Source organism: Apteryx mantelli, chromosome Z (assembly GCF_036417845.1).
Source record: "Apteryx mantelli isolate bAptMan1 chromosome Z, bAptMan1.hap1, whole genome shotgun sequence".
Taxonomy (NCBI): domain Eukaryota; kingdom Metazoa; phylum Chordata; class Aves; order Apterygiformes; family Apterygidae; genus Apteryx; species Apteryx mantelli.
In genome coordinates, this window is record NC_090020.1 from 42,309,855 (window position 1) to 42,333,220 (window position 23,366).

At 36.4% G+C, this 23,366-nt stretch overlaps 1 protein-coding gene across 14 annotated transcripts in view; it reads left to right on the forward strand.

Annotated features, from left to right (window-relative positions):
- DTWD2 (DTW domain containing 2) overlaps positions 1-23,366 on the forward strand; it is a 263,172-nt gene that overhangs the window by 64,370 nt on the left and 175,436 nt on the right. For all 14 annotated transcript variants that reach the window (XR_010886923.1, XR_010886926.1, XR_010886924.1 and 11 more), the window contains exon 5: positions 21,115-21,243. Coding sequence is in view for 7 of the 14 variants with exons in the window: in XM_067315902.1 (XP_067172003.1) it covers positions 21,115-21,243 (129 nt within the window). In the remaining 7 variants the exon portion in view is untranslated. The remainder of the gene's footprint in view (positions 1-21,114; positions 21,244-23,366) is intronic.

The following is a 23,366-nucleotide window of genomic DNA, read 5'->3' on the forward strand; positions in this document are numbered from 1 at the left end:
GTAGTCATTTCTCAGACTAGTACCCAGTTAAGACACCAGTTGAGTACAGAGCAGTACAAAGCAGGCTAGGTTTAAGCACTGCCTAAACAACTGTGTAGTAAACTGAATTAGGTTATTTTGGGCAGAAATGAACTAGAGCTACTTGTGCAATCCACTGTAGCTGATAAGGTTAACAAGCTACTCAGTTGTTGAAATTAGCAATCAGGTGGTAAAAGATGATTCTAAAACAATCTGGAAGCACAGCTTCTTGAAACTCTTGCAGCTTAAATCCTGTTCACTCTATGAATTTTTGTCCACCCTATGACTTTTGTCTGTGTTTCTTATTGCTCATTAAGCAAGACAGTGGCCAACAGTGCAGGGTTTTTTTTGGCTGTTTCCTATTTCTACAGTTTTGTTCTTGTCTTGATGACAAGCATGGGACAGTGACTTTGTAGCTGTCGACTCCTTCAGTTGTGAGCACATTGTTCCTCCTGCTTTCTAACTTTTTGTCTTGAAATCAATTGAGAATTATCTACATTGGCTTTTAATAGCCTCCAACTGCTGAACTTAATGAAAGATCTAGCCAAAAACTGGAAGCAAATGAAAGGAAAGAGACTGGCACTCACGAGCAAGGGGTACATTTATACTTGCGTTAAAATACTCTGTGAATGGTTCTCTATTGGAATGAAGTTTTTATTTCATGTTTTCAAAGTCTGGATTGATAATACAATTATGCAAGATCAAAATAAGTAGAATGTCAGTATGTTTGGAACTTAGGAAGGCAGCTTTATGTTTCAGAAAGAGAATGAGGTAGATCTGACAATATCTAAAGAAGAGGTATTAGGAATCATCTTCTCTTTTCCTCTGTAGGGGTTACTTATAAAGGAAAAACCTATTGGCTGTAATTAAAATCTCATAAGAAATAGTGATTTGAGCTTTTTATCACAATGTTTTGTAAGTAGAAAAAACTTTTTAATAACTAAGATTATCAATTCTTAACTGCAAGATATACTACAATGACAAACTGGAGGCATTAGAAGATCGCATTTGATTGTTCCTTCATTGCCTCACTGATTTGGAGTAAAACTTAAACTGAGTGACTTTAAAGATAGTGTCAGATTTTTAAATAAACTTTTCCATTGTTTTAAATTAGTATTAAAATCTGCGTGTCTCCAGTAAAAAGCTGTAGAAATCAATAGCTTAGTCAGCAAAGCCTGTTCCTTTGAAAAGAATCTTTAAACGAATTTCTATATATTTATGGTTATAATATATTTAACTTTATCAGAAATATTTAAGAGGACTTGTTTAACTTATATCTTGAGTCTTTCTGATTCTCTGATATTTTTGTAAATAGAAAAGGGCAAGCTTGGGAAAACAGCAACTTGTATGAGATGCATGGTTTAAGGTGACTTTTATAGTTTGATAACATGATTACTTTGATTGTTTTGTACTCTATGAGCTGGCACCCTTTAGAGAAGCACGTTATCCCAGGATGTTTTGCATAGCCACAACTGAGGCAGAGGCCACAAGCATCAGTGTTTGCACTGCAGGCTTTCTTGCAACAGCTGTTGTGGTTGGCAAAGGTGATACAGAAAAATATTGCATTAACTTGGCCCAGTGGATGCAATTAGTTGAGAGAGAGGAACAAGCTGGTTTGCACAGCAGTCATGCTTGGCACAGTTAAGCAGCTGGTATATTGTATAAAGCAATCACAGAGCACTGTGGGTGAAACTGCTTCTATTTATGAGGAGATATACATGGCATAGTGGGAACAGATGGCTAAAAAAAACCTTGACCTTCTATTACTACTTCACCAAAAAAAAAGGTTGGAGGAAAAAAAACCTAAACTAGGGACACAGATATTAATCATGGACACTATAACAAATGTTACATGAATAAAAATGTTTTACTGTTTATGGCACTTACAGAAGTAGATAGTGAATGAATGAGTCCTATTTGTTTGTGTTTCTGGTCCATTGTTGTAAATCTAGGCATCTGCTAGCAAATACCTGAAAGCATTATTTCTGTAGCCTGAACTCTTGTTTTCCTTCATGAAACAGCCAACAAACAGCTCCCTGTAATAGTTAGGTTGCTGTTTATACTGTATTTTTCTAAAAACAAAGTATCATCCATTCCTAAAATATGTTGAGCTTTGAAAGTGCTGCACAGTTGATGTTGAGAATTGGGGGAGAGAAGGAACTCATATACTGGTGTTCAGGTATTGAAAAAAACTTTAGCTGGATGTACACTGGTGTGTGAAGACTGAGTTTTACCTTCTAATTTTAAACTGACATGTATCTAGCCAACTGTCAAGAGAAATGTCATTTCAGATGGTCAGGGAAAGGGCAGAAAGGGTAGCTCAGTTAATTATTTTGCTTTTTTCTCCTGTGTTATGCATAGTATTTATACCTGATAATCTGCAGTTCTGCCTTGACATTTGCACTCACCAAATACATTAAAGTATCAGAAAAGCACCATATGTTTTCATGAAGTTAAGAGTATTCCAGCTGTTGTAATGTTGCCATTTGCATAGGTTGCATGACTTTTTGCTTTTAGCTGTATTTACTCTAAATCTGAATGCTGTCCTTGCTTGTGTGTGAGTGGGCCCAGTTTGAGGCTGGAGTGTGTGGGGGGACCTTCCACTCTATAATTCTTTGCTGGTGTGCTCCTCTTATTTAATGGGCAAGATGTCAGCAGTATAATGCTGGTAAATCATCCTGTGTGTTTATATGTTCATTATAGCATTGCCATTATACAAACTTTCAGCACCTCATTTTCTTTTCTCATCAGCCTTTTAGCAGCTTTTGATATATCTGTTTTTGTTTGGCTTTTATTTCCTTTGTTATATTAAATTTGGTATCATGAGCTAAAATCTGATTTTGTACAGCAGATTTCTAACACTTCAGGTTTACCTTTCATTTCAGCTTGCACTCTCTGCAGTAACCTGTCAGACTGGTAGTGGTTGAGTTTACATCATTGTTCCAAATGGTAGCTCTCAAATGAGTTGACATCTTTATACCTGAGATAAGATTATGCTCATCTCTTGCTCTTCTTCTGTCCCTCCCCACCCTTCTATCTCTGAGCCTTACTTTTCCTATCTACCAGCTTCCTCAGAGTCCAGGACATGGCTTGTGAAGACCTAATGGAACTATGTGCTTGCTTAACCAAGCTTATACTTAGAAGGGGGAGGGGGGGAAGTAAATACTTAGGTGGATTGCTGTTCAGAAGTTTTGTCAAACTGTTCACAGTAATTTTAGTGAATACTTAGACTTCAGAGTTACTGGGGTTACCATGAGAAATACTTCATGAATGAGGTTACCATGAACAAAGCAGACTGTAGGAGTATTTTTTTCATTGGGGCAGTGTCATTTAAGATCTTAATTATTTTATTGATCCATACGCTTATCAGTATTTGGTGCACAATATTTGAGGGATAGAAAAAAATGGGTGAAAACATCAGATAATGTTGGGGGGCAACAAGCCAGCAGGAGATTGACCCAGAGGCTCTGAAACTTGATGGGGCCCTAGGTGGACAGGGACAGTATAAATATTGAGTAGCAATTGGTAACGAAAAAAGTGTAGCCCAAAACTCAAGAATAGTTTCTCAAAAGACCAAAAGAGGCCATTTTTCCAAGAGCTTCCAATTTCATCTTTTTGCTATGTTAAGGCAACTAATATTGCAGAAGTAGTCCTTCGCTATTAATATTGTGCATATATGTTGTTTCCTCAGTGTATGGGCAGTCTGTTACTTATTTTAATTAAGATCCTTTCTGAACAGTAATGCTCACTTCTCCTGTTAATTCATTAATTTACCTGGAGTTCTCTCTTTTTTGGTGTCCTTGTATATGTTTAGTATAAACTATTTCAAAGAAAACATAAACCAGCCAGTAATTTGCTCTTATTTCCTATTTGCAGTTACTTTTGATTTTTCTTAATCAGGCCTTCTTTTTGTTTTAGCTTTTCAATGCTGCTTTTGTTACTTGATCTGTATTTTTTGACTGCTAAAGTGGCTGTGATTTAAGTCATTGCTGTGGTTTTTCCAAATTCTGTAGTTCATCACATTCATTTTCTTACTTTAGTTTTGTATTCTAATATAAGCTGTTTTACCAGTTCTTCCCATATCACTTTAAAAGTAATAAAGATATTATAAAAGTATGGTCTTTCAGCATATGAGAATGCTGTGCCAATATTTTTGGTCTCAACACCTGGAAGTTCACAATGTCAAGATCTTTTATAGAAAACTATTTTGTTTCAAAAAGTTTGAAAGTTTCTGCTGTTGATAAAGGTATTCTGCTGTCATTCTGGAAGAGTTGTGAATTTGCAGGATTTAGTCATGAATCAAGGGGATGACTGTGATTTAAGAGTAAAAATTTGAAGGTAGCTTTCAGCATTTACAAAGAAAAAAATAGGACAAGTGTTTGCTTCTCTTAGTCATTTGATAAATCAGTGGCACTTAGTTGAAAGTATCTTTACTTAGTGTCTTACTATGCAAATGAAGGATAGCAGAATTTGGTCCTTAGTTTTGAAATTTTGTTCTATAGTCTTTCTCATACCTGTTAGTAATTTCTAAATATTAATTTAAGAAATTGCTCAATAGTGGAAGTTGTGGCTTTCTTGCAACACTTGGGCCTGTCAGCTTAGGTCTTCAGTAGTAATTCTTGCAATAAAGGTATTCTCATTTATGGGCAGTACCCAAGTATATTGAATATCTGACTGCATTATCTGTATGTTTTGGACTTTATGTACGCACAAGACTGGATTTCAAATTCGGGACCAGATTTGGAATTGCTAAGTCATCTTGTTCTTTGGCAATACTTTTGTGGATGATGTTTTCTGGTTTGTAATCTCTTCAGTTAATGAACAGGAATGTTAACTGGAGTAGGTTATTAAGGCTTATATTCATCAAAGACACTTATATCTTAAACACTTTATTGCTGCAGCTACAAAGAGGAGAAAAATGTGTGTTCACCTTCTAGTAAGTACTAGTGCAGAAATCCTAGATTTCCCCTTAACTTAGTTATAAGTGGGATTTCACTTTGTTAGTTAGCAGTAGTCAAATATGATGATAGATGAATCTAGAAGGTATAGATTAATGTCATGCAAGACTCTTCAAGAAATCTATATAGCCTTACTTTCGTAACATGTAGTGTAATACCCCATTCAGCTGTTATTTGTACTTGCGTCCATTCCAGCTGAGTGGTCTCTTTATCCCTGCCCATCTGTAATTCTTAGTTTGTGTTTTTCAGCCTTGACATCTGGTTCCTGATCTTCCATGGCATGTGTTAAAATTTCTCTTACAAATCCTGAAATACAAAGTTTTCTGTTATGAGGCATGAGTGGTGAGGCTGGCAATGGATTGCACAAATCCTAGTTTGTTTCCCCAAAGGCAGATGGAAGCTGTTGTGATTAGTTCCTGAACCTGGAGGCAAAGTCTTGTCACCTGAAAACAGAAGATCAGTTCTTACCATTGGTAGGAAAACTTTGTCTTTGGCTCATGAGCATTAGTTACAATGTTTCTTGTCTACAGCTTCCTTAGCTGCACGGGAGATGGGACAATCATAAAAAGAGGCTGCTTGACTGTAACTTTCTGTGTTTTTATAGGGTGGTGTTTTTTTTCTTGAGCTTCCAGAGATTACTTTCAAATTACTTTCAATCCAACTAGCTCTTTTTTTTAAAGCAGAGGTAAGAAGGTGTTATTTTATAGAGTGAGAAAAAGAATTATACAGAATTCAGGGACTTCAAGGTCACAAGTAAGCAGCAGAGTTGAGAAGGAGACTGAAGGATTTCATCTGTAAATCTCAGTTTATCCATACATTTCACTGATTGCAATTAATTAGAGTTTATGAATTCTAATTGCTAAAACAAATATAACTCTTCAGCAGAATGCAAATAAAAAAAGCTATGTTTTTTAATGTAGCTTTAATATGAAAACGTGTACAAATACCTATCTGAATGAGACAGGAATAAATTTTTCAAATGCTGAAGGTCCTTGGACCAGAAGTGCTCATAGCTTTGAAAAAGGGGGGAGGGGAGGTAGGTGACTGTCACTAGTATCTTCCCTTTCTTTAGTTAATATTCATGCAGCTGCTGCAAAATTAAGTATGGAGAATTTTTTATTTCAACAAGCTTTCTCAAGCCCTAATATACTGATGCGTATAGGGACAAAAGCAAAACAGGTTTAGTCCATTATCTGAGTTTGGAAAGCTGCTTTGCCCTTGTTGCCTTGGGAAAGTAATTTCAAGTTTTGTTAGTATATTGTGGCTCATCTATAAACAAGTGATGGCAGACAGGATCAGACCACTTGGTTTTTGATCTGTGTTGTGAAAACCTGGGATGAAGAGAGATTGCAGGGTGCTAGTGTTAGATCCCAGCACTGTGAATGATTAAGTATGAAGTTAACTTTGTATGCCGCAGTAGTCCAGCTGGGTTCAATGGGAGTGCTTACATAAATAAAGTTACTGACTTGCCTGTAGCTAAGGTCAATGTAATCGTATTCGTGCGTATTTAGTTTTTATGAAAATGCTATCACACTTTTTGAAGATAACTGGGCTTTATTTTCTCATTTTACAATTCTTCTCATAAGTTTAATGGATTGTAGTCTCCTTGAGAAAGATTACATGCTGTGTCTGTGTACATGTGTGTATATGTGCATGCATACATACACTTTATCCTGAACTCTGTAACGTTTAATAAGACAGTCAGAGACATTTCAATACCTATATGTAAATACACACATATACCTCTCTGGATCAGAGCTATAAAAATAAAGATTAACTGTATTTCACCTTTGTGCAGATAATGGTGTAGTTAGCACCTGACACGAAGTAATAGAATTTAAGATAATTAAAATATACATTAAAGAAGTGTGTGTGGGGAATAGTACTGCTAAAGGGTAGTAGAGCTCGGGTAGGAATTCAATTCTATCCAGTCCTATGAATTCCCTTAATTTTTCATACAGATCTAACTTTTGCTGATATTAATGTTTATTTGAGGACTGTTGTACACAGCCTGTTTTATCCTTGCTTCTTCGTTGTCCTCACTATTGTCCCTTCAAGGGCTCTTCTGAACACTTTTGGGTTTTCTTTTGAGTCATCTTACTGTCCAGTTTTCCTAAATAATGTTTATTTCGGTTGATGAGCGTATATGATACTGTTTTTAAAATGAGAAACAAACTTCCACAAGTAGGTGAGCTTTCTACTTAGACTGAATGTCACTGCTTGGATCAGAAGAGCATAGTAATTCCATTCAGAGTAGTTATTTGGAGAGATTTATATTCTTTACCTCTCAGATCAGTCAGGGGTATTAATATATTACCTCAAGACTTTTTTGTTGCACGCTTCAAGACAAAAATTTCCTGTAAAATACTCATTAAGAGTGAGCTGGAGCCACAGTATTAGCTAATGTCATTAAACAAGCTGAGAGGAAGCTGCCAATTGCAGGGAGCAGAAGCCCACTTAGTTTCATTATTGCTGGGAACATATGGGTGGGCTTATACTAACTGTAGGATTACTTTTAATTTTTCAGGTTTAAGCACCCTTCCCCTACACCAGAGGCATGCTTCCTCTCCTCAGGTGTTTCTCCTCTTTCCCTCTAGCCTCAACTCTTCAACTTGTTTATATTACTTCCTTTTCCTCAGTTGCTCTTCAACTTAATTTGCTTCAGGTATGACTTTATTGCCAGGTTCTAGATTTTTATCTTTTCTTTGGACCCACCTCCTGCTTCCTTCCCCTGTGCTGGGACCTTATGTTGTGAGGAGACTGGGATGAGCTCCAAAATGCTCTGGCAGCAACACACAAGGGTTTGCCTCTGTCCTGCGAGCGAAGTGGGTGTGCGGCTCCCTGAAAGGCACTCGCTGCCTGTGAGGGGAGTTCATCCCACTACTGATGTCAGCCAGGGCGGGAATGCGTGTGAGAAGACTTGTAGTAGGTGGCAAGTTGTGGAGCGTAAGGCTTTCCCTTTGGTTGCTCCACATCATCAGTGCTGAGTGTACAAAACGCCTGGTGGGTTTCTTTTGAATGGCAGCAAAATTCTGAGTTCCAACCAGGTACCTACTCTCACTGGCGTACCAGGGGAAGATCCTGAGTTTAGGGAGCTCCTGCTGCTGGGGATACTGCTGCTTCACTGAAGTGCTTGCAACTTGATTTTAGGAAAAAAGGCGGGGGGGGGGGGGAGGGAGTGGGCTTTTATGCTTTCCCTCCATGAGTGATGGGCTGTTAACTCAAGTATCCTAGCCAAATTCTTCCCAAAGTAACTGAATCTTTCCTTAAACTAAATTTCCCTGTAGTTTCAATTAAGTATTCCTTTAAGTATTGTGTTACACAACTTCCATAGTCTTGAAATGAGTTGTTAAATGAACTAGAAAAAAGTGTTACCTACTAGTGGGTGAAGTAGATCCTACCATATGCTGTCTTTTTTTCCAGATACTCATATGCAATTTTAGGAATCCTGTGATAAAAGGTACTGTGTAAATGTTTAGTTATAAAACTATTAGCTTTCAAGAAGTTGCACTTTTACAGGTAAACATAATGGTTTTAAGCAAAGACCTTCAGGGCAGTTTGCTTGTGATCTTGTTTGTGACAATAAGCTGCAAAGTTCAAAGCTATCACACAAATGCTCTTTACTCAGCACTGAGTTTATAAAAGGATTATTCCTGCAAAATTTTATTTCATTCCCTCTCTGGCTCTTGTGTAGTTTTCAAAAAGAATAAGACCCTCTACTCACTCCGTGCATAAGATGAACACAGTCCACTAAACATGCTTGAATTTGTAATCGATACAAGCAGATTTTCAAAAGTGCTTACTGATAACTTAAAATACTGTAGTGCTCCAAAAACCCATGGAAGTACTTCAGTACTGTTGTCTCCAATGCAAGGGAGAGGTTTGGAAAGTCTTACTGATGACAGGAAGCTATGACCCTTGACCTGAAACTGGTTAATTAGAGGTATTATGACCAGTTTGTCCTCTTTAAAAAAATAAAAAATAAAAAATAGCCCTAGAAGTTTGCAACATCATGGTTTGTTCTCTTGAATCTCTGTCAACAAAAGAGTTTTCATAAATCATGACAGTGTATTGGGGTGGGGGAAGCTGTCTGATCCTCAGCTTCTGGGAAACATGGCTAAATAGGTATGTTAAAATTAGACATTGCAATGAAATATATATGAAACACTTGTGCTTTTCTGTTTCTTCCCTGTTGTTCACTGGGGCAGGTATCCGTGGGGCAGGTGAGCAGAAGGCTAGTGAGAACCTGAGGCAATGGTTCAGTTGCTGATTCCTGAGTGTTTGGAGGGGTTGTGCCTTCCCCTGCTCCAGGAAATGTGCTTTTTTGGTGTGGGTTATTTGACTGGAATCTGTGGATTTGTAGTGCTGCTAGTTTGCGTTTCTGTGTATCCATTTGCACAGCTGCAGTGGGGGAAACTGTAGTGGTATGGGTCTCAGAAAGAAGCATGTGTTTAAGCATGCATCCTGATTCCGGTGGAAGAAAAACACCTTGTTTCCACTGATTTGTTCTATAAACACTTTTGTTTTAGATCTATGTGACATCTTTGATTTTACTAAAAATCTCCTAGGAGAGCCCAGTGATCTGTAGACTGTAGGAGTCTTTGAGATCTTTGACAGTGAGCTTCTTTCCTTGTTTATGTTGGTGTTTTTAAATCGTATAATCTTTGTTATTGCAAGGAAACTTGTTTTTGTTGAACAAGTAGCTCGTACCTTGTGCTGTATAATGACTTCAAAGATCAAGAAAAATAAAAATGTGCCTTTTACTAAAAGTTAGAAATCTGATTTATCATTCTGAAATGTTTATGAATGTGTTCAGCTTGTACCTGCTATATTATTATGACTGAAACATTGAAGAAAATATCTTGGACTCTAAAGAACAGTGTTCTATGCTAGAATCAGTTTGAGCAGACTGGGATGATAGAGAACAGAGTTATCTTAGGTCAAGCCTTTATATGCAATAGAGATGTGACACTAAGCACTCAACAGGATACTGTCCTTCAGACATTTAGGTTAATTTGAATGGCATAGGTTCACTTTATTTGACTTATGGTCATAAATATATATTAATTTCCTCACTACAATGGCATTTTCTTTGTGGCTTGGTCCTGGGTAGTTTGGCAGATCTCCAACATATGCCATTTTCACTCTTGAATGTTAGGCAGAAGCATTCTTTGCTTTTTATTTATTTATTTGCCATTTCTTTCATAAATATTTTTCAACTCTTTACTTGCATTTTATATGTGTGTGTATATGTATATATGTGAATATCCTGCTGCTAGAACATTTCAAGAGCAGGTTTTGTAGTGTTGCACCCATGCTGAAGTTCTTATGGGATATGAAGACTTTGTAATAAGAAAACTAGAATTAATTTTTTTTTAACTGTGAACAACCTTGTTTTCAAATAACCTTGTAATTGAAGGGTTTTTCCCCTCTTTTAACTTGTCTGCACATGTATCTTCATCCCCCCCACTGAGGTTGTTCTCAGGAGCTGATTCTGCTCCTTTTCCAAGGAAGTGCTTTACTGCCTTGTAACATATAAGAAAAAAGAAACCAGAGAAAGCAAAAGTAATTAGTAGGTTCCAAAGAACAATGTCAGTACACTGATATTACTTTTTGACACTGAGGTATTTAATTTTCCTTTTCAGTTTTCTGTTATTTGCTGGTAATTAAAGTTAAATAGCTGTGACAATACGCATAATTAAATTTTCTTTCTTCATTTCATGACCTTGTTCTGTAGATCTGCATTCTGCTCACTGGCTGAATTTACTTGCAGCACTTTCCTCTTTTATTAATAATTAAAACAATAGTGCTGCATAAAATATCGATCTGTTGCCTGACATTCATTTTTGAAATGTAAGCAGAGAAAGAGAGGTAGTAGTAAGAACTGTTTCTGGATTTTTCCTTTCCCTAAATGGAAAAAAAAAAAATGCATGGAAAGAAATTTAACTGAAAATGCCTATTTATTTTATGATGTGCTGGGCATGCACTGTAAAACTCCTCTTTCAGTATGTTTATTTTTACATAGCATAATGCCACTAGTATATAATATGTTTGTTACAGGTAAAAACCTGAGATTTCAGAAGCTGAGATCATAACTAGACGATATTTCAATTATTTATAGGAAGTGTATAGTCCAAATACTGTTAGGTTAGTCCTATCTTTCTTTCATCTTAACTGAGATCTTCCCTTTCCTTCAACTTCACTACCTGTTAGCTGCCTTCTGTTGCAGGAATTGGACCTATTACCTTAAAACCAGCTTTTCTTCTCTGTACTAGGGCATTATTTAGTTAACTATTTTAACTGAAGACCACACTGTTTGGCTTTCTTAAGGTCTTCAGTTTTTAATGATGTCCCTTACGCTTATAAATGTTCATGCAAGAAACAGAGGCAACAGTAAAGAGAATCTTGATTTTTCTGATATCCCTACATGTAAGGATTCTCATAGTTTTGTTTACTTCTTTGTCCTTGCCACTCCCACAGCTTTTTAAAATAATATATATTGCTCAAAAAGAGAGGAAGGAAGATACTCCTCATCTATAGTAACTTCTTACTGTTTCTGATTTGTCCCCTACTTTTCCATCACCCCTTCCCCCAGCCTTCAAAGTGCTTTGCCGTATTGGGTAAATATTATCTTACAGATAGAAAACTTGAAGCTCAGAAAAAGAAGGTGACTTGCCTAAAGTAGCACAGTGATTTAGTGGGTTCAGGTTATTTCCTGACATCTAGTCCAGTGTCCTGTTTTTCAGAAAAGCAGGATACATGGATACAAACATACTTCAACCTTCTTCCAGCACTAGAGGCTGAGACTTGTCTGTCACTGTCAGCAGCCTATGGTTATGCCACCTTAGAAAGTGCTACTTTATCTAAAGATTTTCATTAATTTAAAAACTAATGTTGCTGCACTGGTATGTTAAATATTTACTTCCTGCAGACCAGTGGTATTGAAAAGAAAATGGTTTTTTATATATATAGTTACTCTTTGCATACTTTTTTTATTAAAAGTAAGCCAGAATATCTTGCTTACTCCTTTGAAAAAGGACTTTTTCAGGTAAGCATAGGTTTATTTTCATAACTGTGTTTTGGGTTGCGGACTTATTTCATGTGCTGTTTTCATGCATGCTGTAAGTGATGCAAGATGTGGGAAATGGTTTGAAGCATTATGGTTCTGTAACTTCACCCCTCTCATGTTGTACATAACATCAAAGATTGCGAATAGGCAGATGGGCATAAGCAGCATTTGAAATATTTTCAAAAACAAGGTTTATAATGTAGAAATATTTACAAAGTTTAAAAAAGACTCAAACCCTACAGCCTTTAGTCTCTGGACATTAGGATATGAATACAATAAAAGTAACATTCATAATGGTAAATAACTTGAAAAGACAGTATTTACCTTTGTGCTGAGCTGAGAAAGCCCTTCTTTGAGGGGCTTAATTTTTCATTTTCAAATTATTTTCCAAGTTCATTTTGAAAGTCATATCTCTTCTGGAAGTAATAAAACTTGAACAGATATGAGTGTGTTATGCCTCTTTTTTGTTCGCTTTTGTTTGAACTTTGTCTCTGATACTATTTTTTCATTGTTTGATTTACTCTGGTGTTGGCTTCTTTCTTCCTCAGTTAATATCAGTTATACAAATTCAATTTCCATTATTTTTCTGAGGAGGAAAAGCAATACAAAGGCCTCATTATTTTAGTGGCATTTCTAAACTACTAGAGTTTGCAAATATTTCTACTACACTGAAGCTAAATGTTTGAGAACCTAAAGGGAAAGACGATTTATTTCATTTTAAATGTGTGACAAGTGCTAAAACGTTGAATTGTCTTAGTTTCTCTGACAAAATGCTCAAAACTTGAGTTATTGTGAAAGCTATGAATGACAGTTTCCTGGTGGAAGGCACTTTAGAAATGAGTAGATAGGCAGAATTTGTAAGTATAAAGCGTGTGAAGAGAGCCACTGCATGTTTTTCTCTATTTTTGTGTTAATGTCTTTGATTTCATATTGTACTAGAGAGAGAAGAAATATTTATCATAAAGACTTACTAGAAAGCTCTTGGACTATTTCGAAACAGTGCATGTTTGTAGTGAGTATTTTGAAGTATCAGGTTCTTCTCTGAGAAAATTGGTATTTTGGAACCTGAATTTTACCTGACTTTCTCATATTATTTCTAAAGATGATCAATATGGATATATACAGTAAATTATAGATGTTTTTAGAATAGAGGGATTTGATTGCTGTTTTTTAACTTTAGACACTTGACATGTTAATTGTCGTGACTGCTTAATATATGAAAGCTCCTTGTGTCAAATACTCCTCCAATTTTTATTCAAACTAAGAAACAGGAATCTTGCTGTGTAAGCAACTTGTATTCTCTAAATAATGATGCCATCTGTAAGGTTTTTGTTTACACTATATTTTTTTGCCTGATGTACCACAATTTTGTACATGTGGAAAGTGTAATGTTATCTTTTAATACCGCAAGAGCTTTGCCTATATTCTGATTGCCTTTTTAAAGGCAGTGCTTCCTTTGTTAGGTTCATTGTTCACTTTCCCAGCTCTTAGAAAAAGGTCTGTGGTGAACAAACTTGGCTCGGACACTATAGAAACCTGAAATTGGGGTGGGGGGGAGGAAGTGCGTGTGCTTCTGGTTGGTTATAAAATTTTTTATTTAACTTTTCTGTAGTAAGGTGATGTAAATCTGAGCATGTTCTTTACTTCTGCAGTGTTGCTTCTCCTGGGCCCTCAACTATGCCTGAAAACAAAAGCACAGCGCAAAGAAATATTGTATATGTTCTGAGTTATCCTTGTTAAAACATTTTAAAAGAAAAATCAGAATATGAAATACTGAGTAATGTTTTTTTTCAGAATATAGAGAGAAGTATTTGGGACCCCTTTGAGTGCATCAGATTATAAGATACTCATTTTATTTTCTTTCAAACTCTTGCTTTTACAGTGACTGGAAAGAGATGAAACTAAATACAGAGATAATGCTTTTAAGAGTTGTCATTTGACATAGCTATGGAATGAAGACAGATCTTGTAGGGTTATATTCAGCTGTTGAGCATTAAGTCATTTGGTGAGTAGCTCTACTGATTTAATTTGGACCATTTATTTTTAGTGAATAATACCCCCCAACAATAAGAATTTGGTTCTTAAATTCATTTTGCTTTAAGAAGCAAAGGACATTTTTGAAAGTGCATAAGAATTTACTGTGTTTTCCCACATTAGCCATATGTTTGACCCGTGAAGGAAATTCTGGCCACCTCTCAGCTCCTTTTGTAAGGAGGCAAGAAAGCTGTCTTTGACTTGTTGAACAGTTAATCAGAATTGCAATCCAGATTCATGTTCTTCTGCACAAGGATGACAGGACAATGAGGAGGCAGAAGGTTTTGCAGCCATGTAGTGCTGTTCAGCAGAAGCAATTCTGCTGCTTTTTTGAAGAAAGAATATTACATGGTTACCATTGTTCCTGTCAGTGTGACAGTGAGATCTTCCAAGACTTCCTGTAGTGATGAGACCATGGAGTCTAACTGGAAGTGATAAACTGGGAGGAAAGGCTTGTGAGGTACCAGAAGGGAGAGGAAGCTTTATGTTTTTGAGGTCACTGGAAATTCTCCAGGAAAATGGAGGATAGCTTGTCATTTCAAGGAATTTGAGCAAATTGCTTTCCCTGGAGTTTACTTGAGTTGCAATATAATGCGACTTGTTTCAGCAATTTACATGCAACAAATACTGAGAAATGCCATAGATGCATCTAAATATTCAATCAAAATGCAGCATGCAGAGTGGGGAGAGATTTCCATGACATCCATTTACTTTTTCTGACTGTCCATTTGTGACAGTTGCATGACAGTTATAATCCGTAGAATTTGAAAGCAGAGAGCTCTTAAGGTGTCGCTTTAAATTAAAGCCAAGGTTTTGAGCAAATAAGTTATTTATATTCTTGATGTAAATTTCAATAGCATGCTGAGGCTTACTTTGCTCAGGCTATCTGCTCTGTCTTGAAGGTAACTTTGTTTAACTGTGGGAGATTTTTATGCTATCATATATAGAAAATAGTTTGGCTTACGAGCAAAAGATATCGAGTGACAGACATTTTCCATGCCTGGCTCCCCTTTCTGTTAGAGATCAGTTGTGCAATAGCCTGTGGAAGAGACTGCTCCTTCTCTTCAGCACTTTTTAGTTTCTGGAATGATGGGCAAGGTGGCAGGATGAATGTGTGTGTTTTTTTTTTTCTTGCTGGGTTTTGTGCCCTTAGAGTTCACTTCAACAAAACAAAACAAAAACAAAAAGCACACATTCTTTTCTGGAAGGTATGTTTTGAAGTAATAGGACTTAAGAATAATAACTACTGATTATGTTGAACAGGGTGACTGATGGTATGTCCTTACTTCATTCTCTTGCAGCTGAACAAATTATTTACAAAGCAGAAATCCCAATTTTAAAAGGTCACTGTCCTCATGAGGGGTATTAAAATAAATGCTAGGGTTCTCATAGAAGCCACAGAAGACTATTGTTCCTCCTCCTGTTTTGAGGAGCCTGTAATCTAATTGTAGAAAACAGGACAGCTGGAAGCAAGAATTGCAGAAATTGTCCTGTGAAACAGGTATTACTAACCCTTACAGTCATTTTGTGTTTTTAGGGGTGTTTTATCCCCAAAGGTGTTCTGGGGTAATGCTGGGTTCTGTTGGAGAGTAAAGTCAGCAAAAGGGCAGTGAAGAAGAAACTGGCACAGAAGAGGTGGTGGTAAAAGATAGGATGTTGTCACTGGGGAGAGGGCAGAGATTAGTGCTTACAGCTTTCTGCAAGAGCGCCAGTCCCAATATTTAAAGTAGGAGCAGAAATCAGTTGCCTGACCTAATTTCTGAAAATTTCACACAATAGGTCTTTGACTATATCAAAGCAATGCTTGTGCTTTCATTGGTTCTGAACAGCTGAACAGGATCAGCTGGGTCATTATTTGACTGGGATAGTCCCAAAGAGGGTCCCGAAAGAAGATCTCAGTCCTGAGAAGTGCTGAAGGGCTACCATTTCTACTGGGGATCAAAGCCTTAGCAAATGGTCAAAGGCTCTAGCTTTTGCTCAGAGGGTGATGTCTTGGCAGAGGAGCCAGTGTTTATTAAATTAGTGTAATAGTTTGAGAAGTGCTGACTTTAAGGTGTCTGGAAAGCCTGGGTCTTGAGTTACACATAAAAAGGAAACTTGTTTGTATGCGTTGCTTCAGGCTTCTGATAGCTTGAAAACTAAGCCCCTAAATTCCCTGGCACTTACAAAAAGAATAGATATGCTAATTTCAGTGTCTTGGCTGAATTCCACTGAGTAATTGCATTCAGCTTATCTAAATTCTCTCTAGTTTGAGTTGGTTGAGATATTCTCAGTTTTCTTTTTTATGCTATTGTTTAGTTTTGCTGAGTGGTGTTATATGTGCTGCTGGTCTTTGAACCTGAAATTGCTGTATTTTGGTAGTAACTGAAATATTCCAGAGTGTGCTTGTGGTTTGCAAATTGCTTTTGCTTTGACAAGCCTAAAAAATAGTCAACTATTGTATCATTGTATTTTCATTGTATTATGGGGAAATGGTTATAAAATATCTTGATTCGTGTTTTGAAATGTACTTGAATAGGGTATTTATGAATACTCATTCTGAGACTTTTCAGATGTGAAATAGAAGATAGATAAATCTAATCTTGTTTACATAAGATATGGAGGTGCATTTCCTTAACTCAGGCTTGTTCGGCTGGATTTGAGATATACAGGAGGTTAATGCTTTGTCTGGGTAGTGGAGCAGTTCTGATGAGATTGTTGCATTACCCTACCTGAAATGGCCTTGCAAACTATTCCTTTAGCTCCACAAAAGGCTAGGCAAGTCATGCATTAAAATGTTAACCCTGTTGATTGAAATGGTTAGAAGTGGTCTACTTCCCCAGTAGCGTTTGAGAACAGTAAATATTTCATGTATCTTTATGAGTTTAGACAAATTTTCCAGAGGTTATTTTTTCTGTGTCCAAAATATGTATTGACTATTTCATTTTGATTTCTGTATTATTTTGCTTTTGTTTTACCCTTCAGTTTGTGCTCTAAGTTGGTGGCGCTCCTCCTTGATGTATTTTATTTAGTCAGTGAGTGTAGCTTGTGATAAACAATCGGTCATTCAGTCAGTGCATCCAGTTGTGGTAGGTGATCAGGCTACCCTGATTGTATTTTGAGTGACCTTCCTGTGACTAAGGATCTCTTAGGTGCTATGCCTTGAGAGTAAATTGCATCTTTTTTTGAAGAAAAGACACTGTAGCAGGGAGTTGTCCTGGTCAAGTATTCTTTCTCTGATCCCCACTGCTGTGCTGTCTGTGGGGTTGTGTGTGAATCAGCTGTTCCTTATTTTCATCCCTTCCCAGTGAATATCTCATTTTTTAGAGAAACGGATTGGGACCACTTACCTGCATCATCTCTCACTCTCCCCAGAAAAGAAGAAGAAACTTGGTCGCTGCTGCTGGTTGAAGTAGAAATTTGCCCTTTTGTACCAAGTCAGCTGTTTGAAAGCTGTGCTTAACAGATTTTGGCCTCTACAGCATAAGGCAGAGTGCAGACAGCTTTTCTTCTGTAAAGCTTGTTTTAGAATCACGAGTTAAAAGTTCGAATCAAGTTTCCTTTCTCTGGAATACTGATGATCTGAAACTTCTCAGTGTGAGCCCAAAGCAATGAGGGGTAGAACCCAGCAGATAGACCTTTTCACAGGCAACTCTTACCGAAAAAGGCTTTAAGGCACTGTTGTCTGGGCCCAAGGAAGGGAATGTCAGTGCATCTTCAGGTAGTCCAGTGTTATGAGGTGGTTTCTCTGAGTCTCTGGAAAGACTGTGAAGATTGTGGTTGTCCACTGTTGAGAAAGATTTTTATCTGGTGAGGTTAGGTGCCTGGTCTGTTGCTCAAGCTGCATCCTGGAGAACTGGTGGCCTGAGTTTACTCTTCTTAAATACCTAGCTGGGAACTAGCAGGGTTCCTAGCAGGCCCTAAAAACATCTTCCAGCAGGCATCTCTAACTGGAATAAACCAGCTTTCCTACTATCTCATGGTGCAGATTCATATGTGGTTCCAGGAAGGAAATGTAAAAATAAAGCAAACAGTAAAGAACAAGAAAAATATCTTTTTCACTTATGTTTGTGTTTCATTATATACACAAGATTTGGAGGTCCTAATTCTGCATTCTTTCCTAAATCAATTTCTCCTTTCTTTTGACAGTACTGTAACAAATTGAAGAAAGTAGTTGGCAAAGGCCTGTATATATTCACTAGCTTCATTTTTGAATCTGCTCTGCATCTACTCCTCAGTATGGGGATCAGATTTGCAGTTTAATAGCCAAATAAGCATTAACATCCTTTGTTTAATATAAAATAACAAAAATTCTCTAGTATGACCATAAATTAAGGATTGTATCATGGGGCTCCTGGCACAGTCTAATAGCAAGCATAATCTGCTAATGAGGTGTTAAGTAGAAATGCTTCCCTCACCCCCGGGTCAGATGAAGTACAGAGCTAGAGACTGTAGATCTTGATTTTGCAGATGTGAAATAACTTCAGAAAACTTGGCATTAAATATAAAGTATCATTTTTGACATTATAGTAAGTAGTACACATTCATTGAGTAATTTGTCATATGTTGTGCCAATCCATTTGCAGAAATATGCTGAATAGCTGCAGAAACTGAAAATGAGTTTCAAGAGAAGATGACATGAAATTTGCAGGAAATTACTCTATAAAGCATAATCTCTACCGCTTCCTTTCAAATATGTAGGAATACTATGTAATGTTTGAGAAAGATAATGTTTATATTCTTTGAGACCACTGGTGCATTTTAAAATTAACTAACAGCTGCTAATTGTATAGCCTGATCAAAAACATAATGTGTCCCAGGTAATTGTTGTGGTGAGCAACCTTAAAAGCATTGATCTTCACTCATAAATTTCTCATGGTGTTGTCCAAGGACTGATGTATCTTAAAATATTGATGTGAGTAAACTTAAGCTATAGGAGCTGAAAGATGGTGTTTGGCTCCTTAGGATCCTTTACTGTAAGGAACCATGTCTTGGACTATGTGTGTATCTCCAGATTCTGATGGAGAGACCTACTATTGATCATTTATGTTATCTGTAACAGAGCTTTCTCATGGGGAAGAGATTGTTTGCGAGAGTGGGCATACTAAGATATGAATTTACTTTTGCATTTGTATCAAATGATTTAGAAGGTGGGGTTGTATGTTATTATTTCTGGGATTGGCTACGTGGAGATTGAGATATATAGAGAAGTAATAAGAGCCTAGTCATGCACTGGGATAGTAATGAATTGGAATAAGGAAGAAGAGTAAGATTTTGAAAAATCAAAGAGCTGTAAGAAACTGAAGGCAGAACTGCTAGAGCAGTGAGAAGAGAAAGGGATAGGGAGAAAGATGACAGTAATAGAAAATGACAAAAATGTGAGAAAAGGCACAAAATGGATTTTGGAAGGTATGCTTTTAAATGGTTCACTTAGATACCTCTGCTTATTACAGTTGTGAAAAGAAGACATATCTTTAATGCAAAAATCATAACGTTTATATACTGTATTGCTTTACTTAAGTAACATATAGTTCAAGTGTGTATTTTTTGGGTGTTGTAATGGATCTCTCAACAAGGACTACATAATGTTTAGATAATTAGGAACTTCTAAAACACTCTGAATCATGCATGTCTTTGTCCTTTAAACCTACCCAATAACAACTTAAGACTTTCTATCTTTTCCTGTATTTCCTCTTCCATCCTGAATTTGTATTTCCAGAATGGCTTTGCACTTCTGTTCTTCAATTCCCATAGTGTCAGTTAAGGTATTGGAATTTGGTTTCAGTCGTCCAGACTCTTTGAGCAGGTTAGAGTTTCCCTTTTATAAATAAGGAATCTTAACTTTAATGAAGGGTCAACTGGATGTAAAAGATGAAGGAAAATGATGCACTACAAACGAAGAGCAAAAATCAAAGGTGAGGAAGAAGGAAGTCTGAAGTGAGGAAAAATTGAGAAACCTCAGGCAACCAAGATGAGAGCAATCTTGCAATGAGCAGGGGAAACAGTCACTCATTTTCTGGAGAAGACAGAAATAAGACAAAACTGTTGGGATGAAAGTGAAACAATGCAAATGAATTGACTTGCACTAGGATTTATTGCATTGTACTGTAATTGTTTGGAAAAGGAACTGATAATTTTTGTTCAACAGCGATAATGTTACAAAACCTTAACTTGTATGGCAAAGTATACTTTAAACATATGTGGAGATGAAAATTTTAAGAATAAAGGAGTAATATCTGAATGCTCACACAGTCTAGTACTGTCAAATCTATCATTTCTCAGCAGCTGTTTATAAAGGCGATATGTTTTTGGAGCTGATGTTTTGGAGCAGTGTAATGGTTGAATGAAGTTTCTTCAGTGTTTAACTTCTGAGGTAGTATGAAATGGTTATCACTTGAGACAGCCAGTAAATCAGTTTGAGATATGTTTTAAGCAAGCAAATCAGTTCTAATCAAAGTGAACAATAAATTATATGAATAAATGTAATTTCTAAAAGACATTTTTGCTTCAAAACATGACAATGTTTAAACAAGGTCAGTATTGTCTAACTACATACAGAGCCACTGTACACTGTATAGGATCATGTATGTATTCAGTGTGTATAATAAAAAACGTGTAATTATATATGAATAAGACTAGAACTTTCATGACAGGTATTTTTGTTTTAGGGCATCTATGACAACTGAAACTGGTTCCTCATATTTTTTTATTCAGTTTTATGGGATTATTTGCTAATGAAAAGCACAGAAGAGCAACAAAAAAAGTAGTCTTATTGTACAACTGTTTCATTCAGTTTTTCCTCTGGCAATCAGTTGTATTAATTATGCATATTTGTACAGTGGGAAGTATTCAGTTCTTGCCTGTGATGGTGGCTCACAGGATCTATAATAATCGTAGCATAAGGTCATAGGCTATTGGGAGACAAAACAGAAAAAAGGTAAGAACACAGCTGATTACTGAGTGGAAGGGGATTGGCGATTCAGTTTTCTTAGTGTAGGGAAGGGGTATCTTGTTTGCTGAACTGATCTGTTTTATTTAGAGTTTGCTATCTTTCAGGTGCAGTTAAAAACCAACATTTCAAGTCAATATGTAATTCGTACACAGCCAACAAACACCTGTCTCTCTACACTTGAATGCGCAGCTGTTGCTCTTACCATCATGGAAAAAAATAAGAGTATACAAGAGGTATGTAACTAATTTTAAATATATGAGTTTTTCCTGCTACGAGTAGCACAGGGACAGCAAAGTTAGATATTAATACTGCATTTGACAATCCAAATCCTAAGAGCAGTATAATAGTTCTGTTTCATAGCAAACTAAAACAAGAGTGTACTAATAAAAGCTATTTTCTGTCAGATATTTATGAACTCTGTAATATAGTCAAATTATTATAACTCTCTCCTGTGGCGTTTCAGAGTCTGTATGCTCTTCGTAGGCTTATTCAACATTGCTGTCAAACTGTTGAGGGAACTTGTAAGGTACAATGCTCTTGGTTTTATTTTGATCTTCTTTTCAGTGCATTAATTTGTGGTACAGCACTCATACTCCTATATCAATAATGGAGTTAGAATGGCTTTTTTGTTATGAGGAGTTGTCTAAAGATAAACCTGGGCAAGATTCAAGGATAAAAATCTTGCTTGGGTTATGTTTAAATTACCGGTTAGTGTCAGATATCTGTGTAACAATGTATTTGGTGTTGGCATGACCATCAAAGTTGAATGCAATGTTGAATGTTTATCTAATGGACCAATTTTACCTCTGGCAGCACCTTTTGTCTATGGAACAATAGATCAGTTAGTGAAAACCACTGTGTTCCCAACTCATCACCTCAGTTCCTCTTTTTTCCTTACGCCTAGCCCAAAATAAATAGAAACACTGTTGTGTATGTAGCAGGACAAATAATTCATGTGGCTTACAGGTATCTCTTCCTGTGATGGTTTTCCAAAGTTCACTTGATGCTTTTACTGCAATATTTTGAAACAACTTATCATAAACCGTGCTCATGGCGTTTGTAATATACTGAATTGCACTAATCAATAACAGGTTATATATATTTTTAACGTTTTTCTTTGCTTATTTCTTAACTGTAGCTTTTCAAAAACTACTGTTTTATGTACTAGTTCAACGAACTGTATGCATAGTTGTTGTAATGTGTAGAATTTACATATAGTACTCTTACGTTACCAAAGTTGTATTCGCTCTGAAAGTATGATTGGTATTTTGTATCAACAGAAAATACTAGTAAAACTAGCAGGCATTACAGCCTATAATCATACTGTTATATAATTTTCATGAAGCCAAAAAAGCATCATGATTATTTAGTTGATTAGTGATTCATTGGTACTGAATGATGTGGCAGTCTGTGTTTGGAATGAAATTTTTGTGCTGAATCTTGAAAGCTTTGTGCCTTTTGACTTTTTTGTACTTCTTCCTAATGGTGGATGAAATCTAAAGCAAGTTAGTGTTTTCATCCTACAAACTCTACATCCTATATGTATGTGTAGGGGGTGTGTGTATATACGCTCCCCTCCCCATTAAAAAGGTTTATTTCATTTGAGTACAAAACAGAAACATTTAAGTTTTCTTTTACAAGTTATCATGTAAACAAGTGGCTATGTAGTCTAATAATGGGGAGTAGAGTTACTTTAGTTACTATCAGAAATTCCCAAGAGCCTCTAACTAAAACAGCTTTGGATAGAATTTGTTTGAAAAGAAAAGTATTTACAAGATTTAAGGAAACTTAAAAATTGGAATTTAACATCAGTAAAGTTTCTATCCTTCTTAATTAGGATTTTCAAATACTTAACTGCCTTTTAAGTTTACAGGTAATTTGCTTAGCTGAGATTGGATTTCGAATTACTGGACTGACAAATGTCATTGAGAATGGCTGTTAGAATCTAACAAAGTTCACATAGTGGTCTGCTATGATTCATTTCCTTAGCTTTTGTTGGTTTCATAGTGCTGGAGTCAAATAACTTATCTTTTTTTAATAGATAAATATTTTTAAATGATCTAAAACTCAAAGCACAGCGAGATGATCTTTAACTCTCAGAAAACAAAAGCTGATCCAATTCAAGATGGGCATTTAAGTATTACTGCATGGAAAGTAGTAAGTCTTTTTCTTTGCAAAAGCTACAATGCAGAGACTCTCTGAATACAGCCTGCAACTGGATTGAAGATAAAACTGCTTTTGTAAGCCTGTCCCACTGATTGCCAGCACCCTAGACAGGCAATGCAATGCACTGGCTTACATCTTCATTCTTACTTATCATTTTACAGCTGTTTAGTGTCATTGGAGGAATTCGGAA